Source organism: Rattus norvegicus, chromosome 20, assembly GCF_021556685.1.
Source record: "Rattus norvegicus strain SHRSP/BbbUtx chromosome 20, alternate assembly SHRSP_T2T, whole genome shotgun sequence".
Classification (NCBI taxonomy): domain Eukaryota; kingdom Metazoa; phylum Chordata; class Mammalia; order Rodentia; family Muridae; genus Rattus; species Rattus norvegicus.
In genome coordinates, this window is record NC_141553.1 from 48,212,970 (window position 1) to 48,231,171 (window position 18,202).

General features: G+C 45.4%; 1 protein-coding gene across 3 annotated transcripts in view; it reads left to right on the plus strand.

Annotated features, from left to right (window-relative positions):
- Positions 1 to 18,202, plus strand: part of Ak9 (adenylate kinase 9) — a 196,106-nt gene that overhangs the window by 142,665 nt on the left and 35,239 nt on the right. For all 3 annotated transcript variants that reach the window (XR_015644675.1, XM_087597256.1, NM_001431778.1), the window contains exons 21-26: positions 7,843 to 7,929; positions 8,414 to 8,614; positions 8,961 to 9,082; positions 9,711 to 9,923; positions 12,949 to 13,209; positions 15,741 to 15,865. Coding sequence is in view for 2 of the 3 variants with exons in the window: in XM_087597256.1 (XP_087453382.1) it covers positions 7,843 to 7,929; positions 8,414 to 8,614; positions 8,961 to 9,082; positions 9,711 to 9,923; positions 12,949 to 13,209; positions 15,741 to 15,865 (1,009 nt within the window). In the remaining variant the exon portion in view is untranslated. The remainder of the gene's footprint in view (positions 1 to 7,842; positions 7,930 to 8,413; positions 8,615 to 8,960; positions 9,083 to 9,710; positions 9,924 to 12,948; positions 13,210 to 15,740; positions 15,866 to 18,202) is intronic.

The following is an 18,202-nucleotide window of genomic DNA, read 5'->3' on the forward strand; positions in this document are numbered from 1 at the left end:
ACACACTCACTCAAACACACACACACTCAAACACACACACATACACACACACTCATACACAAACACACACTCACACCTCACACTCACACACTTACACACACTTACACACACATACACACTCAAACACACATACACACACTCACACACAAACACACTCACATACACTCACACACAAACACACACTCACACCTCACACTCACACACTTACACACACACTTACACACACACTTACACACACACTTACACACACTTACACACACATACACACACACATACACACACACACACACACACACACACACGTATATTCTTTCCCTCCAGCTGTTGTGCATCTGGCTGGCTGCTTTGGGCGGGTATGGTGTCTTTCTGCCTGTGTTCTCATCAGTGCAACATTGTATTAGTTAAGTTGCTGTTCCATTGCTCTGGGGAGACCCCATGACCAAGGCCCCACTTATATAGTTTAACCTCAAGTATGTGCCATAAACCTCAAATTGCCGTTTTTGTTTTGGAGTGAAGATTCAGTTCAGTTAGGAGTTAACAGCACAAGGTATAGCTTAACGTTAGAACAGGGATGAGTGGGAGTAGGTTTTCAAGATTTTTTATCTTATTTTTTGGATGACAATTTTTCAATAATTTATTATTTTTTATTCACTTTACATCCTGATCACACCCCCTAACCCCCTGTCCTCCAGGTCCCACCCTTACATCTTTTGGGTACATGCCCAGGAGTGGTATAGCTGGGTCTTGAGGCAGAACTATTCCCGGTTTCCTGAGAAACCACCCAAATTGCTTTCCAGAGTAGTTGTGCCAGTTTGCACTCCCACCAGTGATGGAGGAGTGTCCCCTTGCTCCACATCCTCGCCAGCATGTGCTGTCCCTTGAGTTTTTGATCTTAGCCATACTAATGGGTGGAAGACGGAATCTTGGGGTCACTTTGATTTACATTTCCCTGATGACTAAGGACGTTTAACATTTCTTTAAGTGCCTCTCTGACATTCAAGATTCTCCTGTTGAGAATTCTGTTTAGCTCTGTACCCCATTTCTACTTTGTTTGTTGGTGTCTAACATCTCGAGTTCTTTATATATTTTGGATATTAGCCCTCTGTCAGATGTAGGGTTGGTGAAGATCTTTTCCCAATCCGTAGGCTGCCATTTTGTCCTATTGATGGTGTCCTTTGCCAAAAGCTTTTCAGTTTCATGAGCTCCTATTTATCAGTTGTTGATCTTAGAGCCTGAGCCGTTGGCGTTCTGTTCAGGAAATTGTCTCCTGTACTGATGTGTTTAAGGCTATTTTGGATGACATTTTTATCTACTGTATATTATGACATCTTTGCTAGCTCACTGCACAGCCATAGCAGACTTGCAATGTGCTTGGGGACTAAATTGCTCTCTACTTTGAGAGGTGTCATTCAGTTCAACTCATAGCCCTATCCAAACTGGGGAGGGAGGGAAGAGAAAGAACCCTTGTCTTCTCCAGTCCCTCCCACCTTCCGCTGAAGTCTTTTGTCCTTTAAAGCAAGCCCCTTTCGCTACCATAGGGGCCCCTGCAGGCATCCGTCCCGGACTGAGGGTGAGCTCTGGCCCCTTCTTCACACCCTGACTTAATTTTGTTTCACCCCTATGGTTTTCCTGGTGAGTCTTCAGGATGTAATCTTACAAATATTCCAGCCCTACTTCCTTAATTTTAAGAACTTAATAAAGAAGTTTAATTGAAGGTGCTGGGGCTGGGAAGATGGCTCGGATCTTAAGAGCTTTCACTGCTCTGGCAAGAAGACCTGGGTTTGGTTCCCAGCACCCACAGAGCAGCTCACAACTGTCTAGCACTCCAATTCCAGGGGATTCGACACCCTCTTTTAGCCTCCACAGGCACTGCATGTGCATGGTCCATATATCATTATGTAGGCAAAAATACCAAGATGAATTTTTAAAAAGTTTTATTCATACTTATCTCATACAACATATCTGACTATAGTTTCCCTTCCCTCCTCTCCTCCCAACCTTTTCTCTCTCCCCCAGATCCACTCTCCCAGCCCTGACTCCTCCCAAAAAAAGAGCAGGCCTCTCAGGAACATCAACTGAACACTGCACGCGATACAGTAAGACCAGACACAAACCCTGACGTCAAAGCTGAGCTAGGCAACCCAGGAGGAGGAAAGGGTCCTAAGGACAGGCAAATACTCCAAAGCACCCCTACTCCCACTGTCAGAAGTTCCCTCAAAACACCAAGCCAACCACCATAACGTGTATACAGAGGACCTGCTGCAGACTTGTGCAGGCTCTGTGACTGTCACTTCAGTCTCTGCAAGCCCTCCTGAGCCCTGCTTAGTTGATTCTGGGGTCATGTTCTCATACTGTCCCTGACCCCTCCTTGCTCCCACACTCCTTCCTCACCTTCTTCTGTGGCATCCTCTGAGTTCCAACTAATATTTGACTGTGGGTCTCTGTGGTTCCCATCAGCTGCCAGAGGAAGTCTCTTTAATGGCAACTAGACTAGGTACTGATCTATGAGTACAGCAGAATATCAGTAGGAATCATTTCATTGATTTATTTTGTTCATTGATTGATTGATTGATTGATTGCCAGTCATGTTTGGTACTACCTAGATCTAGGTCCCTGCCCTATCCAACCTCTGCTTTCTTGTCATCAAGGCAGTGTTGGGAATGAGCTCCCTGTCATGGGTCTCAAATTAGACCAGTCATCAGTTGGCCACTCCCACAAGTTCTGCACCACCATTGCCTCCGTACATTTTGTAGGCAGGACAAACTGTAGGTCAAAGATTCTGTGCCTGGGTTGGTGTCACAGTCCCACCATTGGAAGCCTCGCCTGGTTACAGGCTCTGTGTCCTCCATTGCTAGGAGTCCCTCATGGAGGCCTGATGGTTTCCTCTACATTCGGCTTCCATTGGCCCCTAAATGTCCTCCAACTCTAGTGTCTCTCCCCATCCCTTCACCCAACCTGATCCCTTAGAGCCCTCCTTGTTTCTTTGCCTCTTTGGATCTGTGGGCTGTAGCATAATTATCATTTATGTGACAGCTTCTAAGAGAGTACACTCCATGTTTGTCTTTCTGGGTCTGGTTTACCTCACTCAGGATGATTTTTTTTTTTGCTAGTTTCATAGATATGCAAACATATGCATCTATATGCAAACATATGCATCTGTATGCAAATATATATGTGTGTATGCAAATGTATGTCTATATGCAAATTTCACGATGTCACTCTTTAACTGCTTAGTAATATTTCATTGTGTGGATATAACACATTTTCTTCATCCATTCTTTGGTTGAGGGACCTCTAGGTCACTTCCAGTTTCTGGATATTGTAAATAAAGCCATTAAGTTTTAAAGAAATCTTCAAGAAGTTAAAAAAAAAAAGTTTAAATGGAAGTCATTGCTGGTAGATCTCTAGCCCAAAGAACTCAGCACCATCATGGCAGCGTGTCTTGGGTGTTGATGCTTGGGTGTGTGCTGTTTCTCGCCTCCTCCTCATTCACCCTTTGTTGTTCTGTGTGGTGATTTGATGAAAGACATGATACGTTTTCCCCAAACCCCATACCACATGTGAGTTTCAAGTCTTATAGCAATAAACGTGCTTTGGGCTGGCTTTGTAAAACTCAGGAGAAAACTCCACAAGCTGAAAGAATAGAGAGGCACCTTAAACTCCCAAGTTTACCCTCCCACTGTTCTAACGGCTGTTGGTCCGAAGCCCAGGAGTCAGCAGAGCAATGTTCTCTCTGACATCTCTAGAGCAGCCTCCCTTGCTTTCCCTAGCCTTGGTGCCTCCTGCAATCCGCAGCTTGCAGCTGCCTCCCGTCAATCCCCACCTTTGCCCGTACACTGTACTTCCTGTGAGTGTGTACCTCTGCGTGTTACCCAGAGCTCTTCTTTGAAAGGCTTCTGACCTCTCTGCAGGGTTTTTATATAACTAAGTCTAAGATGAAGGTTGGGCGTGTGCACGTGTCTGAGTCAGTGTACTACTGCTGTGAAGAGACACCGTGACCATGACAACTCTTTTTTTTTCTTTTTTCTTTTTTTTTCGGAGCTGGGGACCGAACCCAGGGCCTTGTGCTTGCTAGGCAAGCGCTCTACCACTGAGCTAAATCCCCAACCCTGTGACAACTCTTATAAAAGAAAATGTTTAAGTGGGGCTGGCTTACAGTTTCAGAGGTTCAGTCCATGATCATCATGGCAGACTGCAGGCAGACCTGGCGCTGGAGAAGGAGATGAGCGTTCTACATCTCGATCTTCAGGCAGCAGAAGGAGACGTGTGCCACACTGGGTATAGCTTGAGGATATGAGACCTCAAAGCCCACTCCAACAAAGCCACTCCCTGTGATGAATTCAAACACACAAGTCTATGGGGGTCCATTCCTATTCAAACCACCACATCATGTTAATGAAAACTCCGTGAGGATTCTAATAAATTCTAGCAATTAAGAATGATTGTCATAGAAGGAATGAATGCCCCTGAAATTTTTAAAAACAAATTATCCCTTATATCCCATCATATATGATGACTTAGCACCACGGTGTCCTGCAGCTTCCCCGTGAATTGATGCACTGAAAGGACCATCTCAGTTTTAGAAGTTGTGTATTTAAGGCCATGGCCAGGGCTTGGGAGAAGGCTCGGTGGCTTAGAGCACCTGCCATGCATATGAGTACCTGAGTTTGAATCTCAGGACCCACTCGAGTTCAGAAGCATATTATCTGTGCTTCGGCTCTTAGGGAAGGTCAGGTTGTGAAATTGGGAAATCCTGTGGGAGAGCCTGCCTGGTACAGGCAGCAGTGAAGAGGAAACACTGTCCCAAACAAGACAGACGGTGAGGACTGACACTCAGTGTTGTCCTCCAACTTCCAGATGTACACCGCATAGCTGCATGGGATGACTACACACACACACACACACACACACACACACACACACACCTCAACCATAACTGATATTATTGATGCTAAACTGCTACAAAAGAATTCCAACATTCAGCCAATTTTGACTATATGCTAACCATGGAATTTTAGAATTCACACACTAGAAGAAATAGCTTTGCTCTGCCTACAAACAGCCAGTAATATTTTGTCAGAAACCAGCTCCAGTAGGATGGGTAAACTGAGGCAGGGTGTGGCATCAGCGACTGATCCCTTGCACGATCACCAAAAATGTGCCTTTCTACATCTTTAAGACTTTCTACATCAGACCCACTAAAAGCCATCTTAAGTGAACATCCACGTCTACAAATCCTTTCTAAGGGTGGTGGTTGAACCATTAATCTGCTCCAGGAGCAGTGCTTTGAAAAAGATCAATAGTGCGGGTGACACTGCCGGGTGAGGGAGTGGGAACCCCTGAGAGCTTTCATACAGCTCATGGATTAGGAGGGAGGAGTCGACCACCAGGGCAACCAGCAAAGCAAAGCTTCACAGCGGCACGGGGTCCACCGACCCGCAGTCCTGGGGGCTCTGCTCTCAGAGGCCCACCCATCGTGGTTGTGATAACCAGCAGGCTGCATTCCTTGAGTTCTAAAAGCTGTTTTGCTGTTCCTCTTGCAATATTTCATCCCCCACCCCCACCCCCAACAATGCTTTATTCACATTCTGACAGACTTCCTTTTGGTTTTTCTAACCACGATGTTTGAGTTTTGTTCTACCTAACTGATCTGTTCCGACTTTGCCCGGAGAGCGTTGAATCCGTGCACATTTGAGCCCTTCGTGCCTTCATAGGAAAAGCACTCACCTGTCTTTTTCATCCAGATCTCATTTCGAAAGGAAGTCAGCTTCTCCACATTGCTGCATGTGGCTGGCATCCTACCTAAACCCGGAGAAAGGACAGAGGACATGAGTTTCTGCAGCTGAGGAGATAGGGGTAGGGCTGGTGATTCCACTGGGCTTGCTCCTGGGTTCCAGGTCCTCTGTCTCCGTCTGGCTCAGAAGGGTTTCCAGTGATCACGTCAGACTCCCTTTTCAGGATCATGCAGTATTTTTTAGAGAGGGTTTCTGGAGCACATTAATCTTCTTGTCTCTGTGGTCTCTGAAACTCACTGTCCTTTGCTCTCCCTCTCCTTTTTTTTTTTTTTTTTTTTTTTTCTTTTTTTCCGGAGCTGAGGACGGAACCCAGGGCCTTACGCTTGCCACTAAGCTAAATCCCCAACCCTGCTCTCCCTCTCCTTAAATCCCTCACCTGCCCTCCAGTGTGATTCTCCCCCACTGCGTCCTGCAGTGTGTTTCCTGGTGCTGGGGACTGACCCCAGGATGCCTTGCACTCTGGGCAAACACTGTACTCTGTGAGCTTCACTCAAAGCCCACCCCCCACTATCTTTATGCCTCACACCCCCATCTCCTCTTCCTGTGAGCACCTTAAGCACATGTGGTATAAAATTTACAAAGGACTTACACAAATTATTTAGAGCAGTTAAGTCATCATCTGCGTCTCTTTCCCTTCAATGTAACATCTCTTTGAGGGTTTTATCAGAACCCTGTCAAGTACCAACAAGAAGGGCAGAGTGTTTATAAGAAACACACCTCGTACACAGTCCACACATCTCCTTGTATCCCGCATTCTCAGCTATAGACTTCATATATGTATGCATGGGCACATATAGTATCTATGTTATATGTTCATATACAACATCTGGACCAGGTTTTTATATTTGTAAATACTTGTTTCATACGGCCCCTTTTAGGCCATGGCTGGATCTGGGTCACCCTCAATGACTCCAGTCTCTGATTAAGGCAGTTTAAGAGTTATTTGTGTATCCTCTATGCTCTTCTTTTGGTTGTAATTTATAATGTTTCAATTAATTGGGCAATTACTAATTAGACATACCACCCACAAAACTCCTGGGCGTGTCCCTTTTCTACTCTCTGCTCTAATAAAGCTTAAATGCAATGGATCCTTCCGAAAGAGAACCCAGATATTAACTCAGAAGAGACATTAGGATATGACCGTGCACATATTTATGAGTGGTGTATGTTCATCTCTTGGTCTCTGAAGACTTGGCAGGAGAAGATGTGTAAGTCTGCCTTCTCTAAAGCCATCTGGGCTGAATCTGTGTGAAGGGTGTCTCGTATCATGCAAGAAACATGCTTTACAAGTTGTCCCTTTGACAGTAAGATAGACTCTCTCGAGCTTCTTCACCACAGCCCATGCCCTGCTCTCCTCCCCACTTTCCGCTCCTGGTGCACTCTCCCGGATCTCCTAGTAATGGATGAAAAGGACTGTCAGGCATTGCACATCCAATGCCTCCCATGGTGCAATTTTTAAATTATCTAACAGTTACCAACCAGGAGGGCATGTGCATGTGTCTACTGTTATTCTAATTAATGTACTGGTGGGGAGGGTGCATACATGTATGGTGTGTGGTGTGTGTGTGTGTGTGTGTGTGTGTGTGTGTGTGTATGTGTGTGTGTGTGTGGTGCACCTGTACTTGTACACACACCTGTGGAAGGCAGGGGGACTTCCTGTGTCTTCCTCTGTCACTCTCTTCCTTTGCCTTGAGTCAGCGTCTGTTGCTGAGCTAGAAGCTCACCATTTTGTCTAAATTGGCTGGTCCACGAGCCCTTGGACCCCTCTACCCCCCCCCCCCCCCCAGCGCTAGGGTAATGAGCACACACAGCCATGCCCAGGTCTGCACACGGGGACTGGGGGCTGAAATCAAACGTTCTTTCCCACTGGGACTGTATACACTGAGACCGTCTTCTTGTATATTTTAAACATTCCTTTTCTGCCTTGGGTTCTACTTTATCCTTTAATTAAAAAAATATGTTTTCAATTAGACATGTCATCTATAATTTAAAGTAAGTTTTGAAAAGAAATGTTTGTGCCAAACTTTCCTACGGTATATCACTTTAGAATTCAAGGCTCCTGAGGACACTGCAGTCGAAGCAGAAACTGAAAAGGGATCTAAAGAGACCCTGGAGTTGGAAGAGCAGCTGAAAGGTTAGACTGGGGCAGAAAGTTCCTGGACATGCACCGCTTCCCTAACACATCTAAAACCTTAATCTGGGTCACAGTCTCTGCTTATTTCTTCTTCTGCTGTGTGCCAGTTCAATATGAATTGTGTCCACTTATGACAGCCCATCAAACGTGCAGCTACCCGGCTTACAACACTGTTTCAACTGCCCATCTAATTTCATTTTACACGCTGCATCAATAAAGTTCCCATATAAAATTCACTCATCAGCAACATGATTTTTAGTTCTACTACTAGGTAATTAATCATCTGATAGCATAAGCGACATAATCAGAACACGAATTTATAATTATATTATGTATACATATATTATATTATTAATGTTCAGAATACTAAGTTTTCATTGAATGTTTAAAAAAAACATGATAAAATATAGACCCTTTTGGTAGTCTCATTAGAAAGACTCTTCTCAAAGCCTCTTTTCTCTCTCTCTTAACTTGCGTTTGAAAGCCATGCTGCCAGAGTTTCCGGAAGATGGCTACCCCAACGTCCCTGAAATGGAGCCACTGAAGGAAGTGTTGGCCAACTACTTGATCGCATGGAAACAGCTGGAGCCCATAATTTCTGACAGCCTGGTGCCGGTATTAACAGTGGATATTTCCAACAAAACACCCAAGGAGCTGCTTCAGCGCGTGATTGAGATGATGGAAAGTAAGGCTAACATCACCGAGCATGGTCATGAGTGGGCACTGGCCCGAGAGCAGTTCAGAACCTTAGCGGGCTCCCAGGGCTTCTTAAGTGAAAATCCGGTACATCTGGGCGGGGGGGGGGGGGGGGGGGGGGCAAAAAAGCTCTCAACCTATTGTAAATAGTGCACAGTCCGTCCCGCCAAGCAGAGCAGCCGTGGGCACACCAATGCTGGTCGTGCTACGGACTGCCATAGAGAGAACCCAAAGCCAAGAGATGATGACGTTAATTAACTTCCCTACCCTCTGACTATTGTACTCAGAACTTTTCATTATTTTAAAAACATTTTTCCTTCAAAAAATGCGAACAGAGCCTTTTAAGTATGGTGCTTGGGAACTAAACGCGGAAGACTATGAAGAAGAAGCAGAAGACTATCAGGCTGAAATGGAAGTCGAGGAGGAGCAGGAGGAAGAGGAAGAGGAAGAGGAAGAGGTATGGCCGCGTTGAGGTACTGCTCAATCTTACGAGAAACTGTGTGTCCAGAGGGATAATCATCACTTTGGGACGCCCTCACCAGCTAAACGAATAGGGAGCGTCTCCCTCCCCACCCCCCACCCCCCCACCCCAGCTGAACCCAGGGCCTTGTGCTTGCCAGGCAAGCGCTCTACCACTGAGCCAAATCCCCAACCCAATAGGAAGCGTCTTTAACCCTTTCCTCTCTACATATTTTGCTTCCGGTTTTGCTTTTGTTTTGCCGAGCACTGGGATTGAGCGTCGGGTCTTCCTACGCTGGGCCAGTGCTCAGCTGCTGAGCCGGATCCCCATCAATCGTCAACCTCACGAATGAACGTTTCCCCGCTCTGCCTGAGTGTCCCATGACCCTTTAAAACGCCAAGGCTACCGCACATGATAATAATGAAGAATGCCCGACAGGATCAGCCCATACTCAGACACCAGTCCACATCACTGACACCAGAATTAAACGTGTGTCTAGCTTTTATGAATGCAGAGCTATTTACCCAACAGAGTCTGACGGGCGCTCATGGGAACAGGCTAGAACGTGTGCCCACTGGTGCGAGGAAAACAAAACGGAATTTTCACTCTTGAACAATATTTCTAGGGTGAAGAAAAAAGTAAAGAAAGGAGGAGACACTTGGGAGATACCAAACACTTCTGCCCGGTGGTTCTCAAAGAAAACTTTGTTCTACAACCGGGCAGCACGGAAGAGGCCGTTAAATACCGGGAGAAGATATACTACTTCTCAACCCCTGAGGCAAAGGAGAAGTTCCTGGAGCATCCTGAGGACTACGTGTCCCAGAACGAACCCTTAAAGGTGAAAACGCTTCCTATGCTAGTGGGTGCTCCGATGCTTCCCCATCAGTGTTTGTTACCGTGAAGTCTCACCAAAAGCCAACAACAAACAAAAACATAGCAATAATAGCTCGGCTTAAAAAATACACAGCTTTTTGCACACAATCTGGCATAAAAATAATTATTGGTTTTGACTTCTACAGTTGTAGTAAATACTTAATCTCAGTTGGGCAATTCTGCCCCATCTTTGATCATCCAGTTCCCAGGTAAAAGACACAAAATATTTATATTTGTAATAAAACACTAGAGCTGAGCAGATATCTACCTTCTAAGCTATCAGTGTCTACTTCTCCATCAGTATCCCCAGGTTATAACTCGCCGTGTCCCACCTGAGCCACTCTTAACTCCAACTGGCCGGCCCTCTTGGCCATGTTTTCATGACTCACCTACCCCGTAGCGTCTTCTCCCTCTACCTTCTCCTCTCCTTTCTCAGATCTTGCCTCAGACCCTGGCCCTGGGAACTGAAACCCTGCCCACCTATCTTGTGCCCAGCTATAGGCTGTAAGCATCTTTATTGGCCAAGGATAACTTGGGGGCAAGGTTACACAGCATCCATCACTTGGTGCACCCGAGGATCTCCTCATCCCTGAGGCAACCAGGGCCAGTATCTAGCATCGCAATACACAGCAACAGACTAAACCTCAACAGCTAGCAATGCCTATCTACATCAAGTGACACTCACCCTGTGACTTTTTCACCTGATATCATCACAAATAGGGGCTCATGAGATGTTGTTTCTCACATGCCACCATGTGGGATCCACTAAAGTCTACACACAGGAAACATACCCCTTATGCCATATCACCCTTTTTAACTCCTTCCTCCTATGGAACATAAAACACTCTGGGATTGCAAGGAGCATGGTTGTCCTTGGCCAGCTGTCTGAATGCCATCTGGGTGCCAGGCAGCTCTGCCTATGAAGGAGTGAGACCTGGCATTTCCTCATATTATTTTTGCCATCCAGCGTTCTTGCTTTCCATTGCTTTTCTTCAGTTGACTGAAGTCTATCAGAGTGTCCAGGGCTTGAGCTAGAGGTGGAAAGCTCATGAGGACGACCAAGGATGGTCAAACCCATGGGGGCACCCAAGGACGGTCAAACCCATGAGGACGACCAAGGATGGTCAAACCCATGAGGACAACCAAGGATGGTCAAACCCATGAGGACAACCAAGGACAGTCAAGCCCATGGGGGTGACCAAGGATGGTCAAACCCATGGGGGCGAGCAACAATGGTCCCTCAGCAGGCAGTCCAGATGCTAGCACAGAACAGAGAGGAATGAGCCAAGGCAGAATCAATGTTTATTTGGCTCTCCCTGTTTTGTGGACTGTCCTTCCTATCTGATGGCTGCAATGTGCTTGGCAGTTTGGATCACATAGGTTTCTAGACTCCATATCATTTTTTCCTCCTGAATATGAAGGGTGGTCCTTTCTTGTATGTTAGCATCTAGTATTGCTAGGCTGAGAATCATTCTCTTGTAGATTCATTCTCTCTCTCTCTCTCTCTCTCTCTCTCTCTCTCTCTCTCTCAAAATAATCTTGAAACAAATAATTTCTTCTCTTCATTCTTGCTGTTCTTAAATTTGCCCTAACCTTGAGTCTTTCTAATTTGTTGTACTTGGTACACAGTACACACAGTGCACACAGTGCACACACCTTGAAGGTCCCCAGAATCTTTGAGCTCTGTAGTATTGTTGTTGTGTTGTTATTGTTGTTGTTGCTATTCTTTTAAACAAGGTCTCCTGTCTCCCAAGATGGCCTTTGAATTTTCTATGTAGCCAAAGATGCACAGAAACAAATAGATTATGAATCTATGCCTCTGAGTTTTTCTCCTTCTCAGTCATTAGTCCCTCCTGTTTCTCTTGGGTCCAGACTACCCAAGCACAGCACCACCTCCCCCTTGTCGCTGTTCTTTACTGCTTTTACAGTCATTTCCCCACACTCACTACTGTCACCCTGTCCCCTGACACCCTCACATACAGGGGATGATCACATGACACTGAAAACTGCCTTCCGGTTTCTTCAGCTTCAGTGTGGACACCACGCTGTGGACTCACAGTGAGCTCGGCAGTACGGAATTAATGGCAACATCTTTGAAGTTCCTCTCTGAATGGACTTTTCCATTGATAGATCCTTTTTACTCATACTAAGAGTCTTTCTGTTCCTTATTAACATGAACATTTTTAAGTAAAGCTACTTTTCATTAAATGCCTTTGGCATATATGGCAGGATAACCTGAAGGCCATTCTCAGCCCTAAAAGCTATTTATGGTACAGTGAATTATGTTCACTGGAATCCTGATGCCTAAATATAATTGAATTTGTAAAGTAAAAATTCCTGTCTGTGGGAGGCTGGAGACATGGGTGGGGCAGTTAAAACCACAGACTGCTCTTGCAGAGGACCTGAGTTTGGTTAACTTCTTAGATGATTCACAACCACCTATAACTCCAGCTGCAGGGTTTCCAAACCGTGTTCTGAAGTCCCCAGATACCCACACTTACACACACTCACACCCCTAAAAAATAAACTCTTAAAGAAGAAGAATTCCTGAGGCCAGAGAGATGGTTCATTCAGTAAAGAGCACTTGCTGCTCTGACGGAGAAAGTGGATTCCATTCTCAGCACCCACCTGGTGACTCGCCACTGTCCGCTCACTCTGAGCCCATGGCTATCCGTTGCCCTCTTCTGACCTCCTCCAGCATCAGGCACTCACATGCTGCACATACATACATGCAGGTAAAACAAACACGTAAAATAAAATTTAAAAATTGCTCTCTTTAAAAAGTTTTCTCCGCTTCTTTTTGTTTGTTTTTGTTTTTGTTTTCTGTTTTTTTTTTTTTTGTGGTGGGGAGGAGAGATTATTTTGTTTCTGAGTGTTTTGTTTTGTTTGAGAGAGGTCTCCCTATGCAGCTCTGGCCTCAGAATACCTAATGCTGCGAACCAGGAATGAACCAGGCTAATTACTCAAAGTTTCTTTTCCCTCTGTGCCAGGCTCCACCGCTAAGGATTTGTCTTCTGGGTCCTCATGGTTCTGGCAAAACTGTGTGCGCGAGAAAGCTGGCAGAAAATTTTGGCATTTTCCACATTCAATTCGAGGAATTTCTCCAAGAAAGAATGCTGCTCAAAGCTGAACGGAAATTCGGACCTGAATTTGAGGACGATTCTGAGGAGGAGCAAGCGATGAAGCAAGAGCTTGAAGAGCTTGCAGCTCAGGCAAATGTGAAGATCGAAGAAGACAATACAAAGAAGCAGGTAAGAAAGAGCCAAAGTTAGCCTGTAAGCCCCACCCACTGGTAAGCCCCACCCACTGGTAAGCCCCACCCACTGGTAAGCCCCACCCACTGGTAAGTCCCACCCACTGGTAAGTCCCACCCACAGGCAAGCCCCACCCACGTGTAAGCCCCACCCACGTGCCCAAGGGTAGAGAACTTGCTGGAACGCTGCGGGCTGTTGTTCAGGGAAGATAACAATCCATCTTCACTTCAGTAAACAAGGATAGCTGCCCTGACTGCACAGAATATGTTTGGCCAGGATGGGCTGTCACGGGGCAGGAGGTACATAGGCAGGAAGTACGAGAGGATGTATGCTTGCCCCCTTGAATAAAGGCAGGAAGTACTTGTAGATCTTGCCTCTATGAGCCCCTGAATAACCTAATTCAGTGCCACTTTCTGGGAATCCTAGATATGGACCTAGCCTGGGTCCCTCTTCCTGGCCAATATTAAGTGATGCTTGCTTTTAATTATACAATTGTTTGGTCACTTCCTCCTCCTGAGGCTGACCACCAAGGTCCAGCTATCAAAGCACTGAAGTCCAGCAATCTAAAGCCCGCTTTAGTCCACCTAATTAACATGCCCAATCAAAACCACGCATCCTAGCCCATGCATATGGTCTTTCCCCTCACAATTCTCAGTTTTAACAGTAACCCTGGTGATGCTCTGAGAACTGCCTGTTTGCTTCCGAAACTGGTTTGCAGTCCCAACTGCAGCAGCCTGGGCAGCCTAGACCCAGTCACTGTCCAAGGATGCCCAATAGAGAGATGAGTCACCACGAAAACAGAAAGAGGAGATTCAGTGGGTGTGCACAGTCCAGTGGTCCGGAGTTCATCTCTGGGGTGCTGACACAGTAGTTTAAGCAGTCCTGGTCAAAGCGTTTCTGCAAGAGGGTTCAAAGAATCCTCACTGTTTGAGGGGATACCGCTAGAGATGTCCACATGTCCCCAGGAAGCAGGGTGAATATGCCCCCTGCTGGTGGTAGTCTGTACCCCAGATCCAAGGTGAGTGCAGATTTAGGACAACCACATTCAGGGACCTCTGTGGAGTGTAGAACAGAAAATTGTAAAAGGCTGAAAATAAGACGCCTCCCTTATTTTTGTGTGATTTCATCGTTGAAGGGGAGTGGATGTGGGTTCACTACCACATGTCGAAGTAGATCCTCTGTGTGGGAGGGGCACAGCCCCATGTAAGGTGACTGGAGCAAAATTACAGTAGAGATGCCAATTCTCCTCAGTAACCCGTGAGCTCAAGTGAGAAGCTGGCCTGTGTTCTTGAAAGTAGCGTCTGTGTGCTGTTACACAATCAGAGTAATATCCGACTACACAGCCCTGAGGCAGAAAGGTCGCCATGAAACTCCCCTCTCCGACATGAAATGTAAACCATCAGGAAAAAGTCACCTCACTGAATAGTAGTACAGCATTGACTGGGGACATTTTGTCTCTGCGTCTGACTTATAATGTAAGGTTTCCCACTAATGTGATTTTTTTCTGTCAAATAGTATTTTTTCAAAAGTGCCCTGTTACCAATGGAGATTTTAAAATACTAATATTTTAAATTAATTTAATAATTTTGATGGTAAAAGTATTCGACCAAAATAATCCCATTACAGAACCTGGAAAATGGCTCCGCAGCTAGGAGAACATTTTGCTGCTAATAGCGTAGATGGTCCAAGTATCTACATGGTGCCTCACACCCACCCATAACTCCAGTCCCAGGGAATCCAATGCCCTTTTCCGGCCTCTTTGGACACCAGCCATAAGTTCCCCACTAACTACAACAATGCTCTGGATTCCCAAATGAAAGCCGCACATGCGCGCACAACACAGCCTATATTTAATATGTTTTAATCAGCTCAATGTCTGAGCTACTCCCAAACACCCATGGACTATCACACTCTCCCCTCTGATATTCCTGAATTATTACTCACTAAAACCTATATTCCACCCTAGCTGTCCAAGACCCAGCTGGGGCCGCTCTTTCCTGGCTCATAATTATATGTTTGGTGTGCTCTATCTGCATTCCCCAGCATGGCGGTTCTGAATACGCCTGCCCTCGCCCCTTAATCCTTAAGTCCCGCCTCTGTCTCCCTGCCCAGCCATTGGCTGCTGGCAGCTTCATTCACCAATTGAAGCCAGCTGGGGGCAGGGACCCTCAGCGTCTCACATGAGGGATTCTTGTGCAATTTTGGGAACATAATGACCATAATACAAGTGTTAAACCAAGTCTACAACAGATGTATGGTGTGAATCAAGCAGGTTTTGGGCAAAAAATGACACATTGTGACCTTGGTGGCCTATGTGAAAGTCTTGGGACTACATGGGTACTACTTAGTGTCTAACCATATTACATATATACCGGTGCTCAGAACTCATGTTTTAAAACGGTTACAAGTAGCAGTATCCAAAGTAACCTCAGAGAAAAACAGGTCTCACTCTAGTCGGTTGTAAAATAGCACTGCGCTTATCCACGTGGAACCCAAGAGTCTCTGATTTTTCTAACTTCTGCCTTTAGCTTCCAGAAGTGCAATTCACAGAGGAAGAAGAGGCGATCAAGCTGAGTCTGACGGACAACGAGCCCCTGCCTTCGGAAATTCTAGACCCCATGCTCTCTGAGTGGTGGCTTAAAGAACCAATACGGTGCCTTCATACGCAAGGGCTCGCGTTTCTTATTGATTCCCTTTCCTTTGTTCTTAATGCTAAAACTTAAGTCTGACTTATAAGTAAGAATTTGCCCTCCCTTGTCCACGTTACACATTTAAAACATCTGTGCTTCTGAAAAACACTGGTGCCAGAGACCTGTCCCAAAACGTTGAGACCAGGACCCAGGCACCAGTACTTTTATGGTCCCCATGTGATTCTAGTGCAGAGCCATAGTTGAGAATGGTTTTCTAAGTCCACATACCCTCGTGCTGTGCTGGTCTCTTTCCCCCTGTATCCTCATAATGATTGCAGTCATGACCACTAGCCACCTGTCTGCTCTGAGTCCATTAGTGAATACCTACAACAGTCCTGTCCCACACGGGACAAGTCCTCAGGTCACCGGAGTTTAAACCTCTCCTCAGTTCCCTACCCACCAGAAAAGCAACTGTAATTTATTCAGATCAACTTACTTAGGGCATATGTGAAACTTAATCATGCCCTCACAGTCACTTCTCTCAACTGTATTAAATACGTTTAGTATTTAATCATATTAAAAATTTGGTACATAGAATGGGTAGAAATTTGCATTATCTCAATCTGAAAAAAAAAACAAAACAAAACCTGAAATACAGCACACTTAGATGACCTTTTCCACTCTCCTCAGAGCCCCTGGGCACACTTGCGTCTGCTGCCTGTCTGAAAGGAGGGAGTGGAATTTAGTTGTCAAGCTTTTAAAAAACGTCCTTGTCCCCTGCATTAGATCAGTAGCCGTGGGACACTTGGACAAATGACCCACAGCTTCCTAGGCAGGAGTCGTTCTTCATTAGCCCAGTTCCTCACACCACACACGCTAAGATATCTCTATCAAAGACCCAAACAAATCAATTAAAACATTAAAAGGTCTGGGGCGGTGGCCCAACAATTAAGAACACCAGCACCCACATAGCAGCTCGCAACCATCTGTAACCCCAATTCCAGGAAGCCTGGCATTGTCGTACACATACAGACAAATATACAGATAAAACACACACAGAGAGAAAACGAAAATAAATAAATCATTTTTAAAATGTAAAATATGAAGTAAAAACAGTATAGATATCTATATAGAGATACATATAGATATGTGTTCCAATCTATGGAAAAAGTTTCACTGTAAAATCTGCATACTGAATATTGCACAGCCATCACGTTTTGCCGGGATAAAGACTTACAATGGCATGTGATATTGCATGATACTAAACTTTAAAAGATGCAGACATGTACCACAATATGATAGAGAGATGGGCATATGAACTAATGGGAAAGAAACACAATGCTATCTGGCGGCTGTGTTGTACTTTATTGAAATGTGTCAGCCTCCCGGTTATTCCCAATGGCCCTAAAAGTGTTGTCACCTGAGGCAGAATAGACACACGAGTAATTGTCACTGGCAACAAGGAGGACCCTGGAGAAGCACAGGGGCTCTTCAAAGGCAACATATTCCTTAGGCTAGGGACTTCTCCTGGGCCGAGGACGTTGACTTTTAGTAAGCTTCCAATTCTTTATCAGCCAGATAGCTGCGCTTTAAAAAATACCGTGCATGCCCCTGCTTCTTGAACTCTGAGTCGTCACTCCAGATGGACTGGAACAGAATCATATAAAAATTCCAGTGCAGGAATCATGAAAAGTTTGGCAGCAGTAAAGGATATTTTTAATACACAAAAAGCAGAGCTTGAGCAGGTGCAGTGGTTTTGCCACATACAATGCTTTCTGCCCTTCTAGAAACATAATGGCTTTCCGGAAAGCAAAGACTTCAGCCTCCCCCTGTCTGTCGTTCTTGAGCAGGGCAGCATGAGAGTAGCGTTGTTAGAGGATTTGATTTTAATATTTGCTGTTTGAGTGGGTTTTCAGGGAAAGTCATTGGATGAATCTTGACTTAGGATCGGGACAGAACTTCTGGTAATTCTTGAAGCGTCCTAAGCCTGGCAGTTTATACACAGTGCCATTCTCAGCAGTACCATAAGTGTCAGCATCATGCTTGCCTGAGGAGCACTGAAGATGCCGTGTATCCTACAGCCTCAAATACTCAGCCAAGATTTCATTCTCTGTTTGCATGGTTCTTCTGCCGGTTTCTTGTTTGTTTGTTGAGATGGGGGTCTCATCGCTCAGCGCTGACTGGCCTAGAACTCACAGAGATCCTCCTGGTTTTCACATGAAAATAAGCAAGCACACGAATCTTTAACAGATGGCAAAATTATGCGTACTGCCAAGGAACTGTCTTAAAACAAGTTTGTTACCGTTAAAGTTTGATTTGTATAGCTATTGTACATACCTGCATATCCAGGCCACCTACAA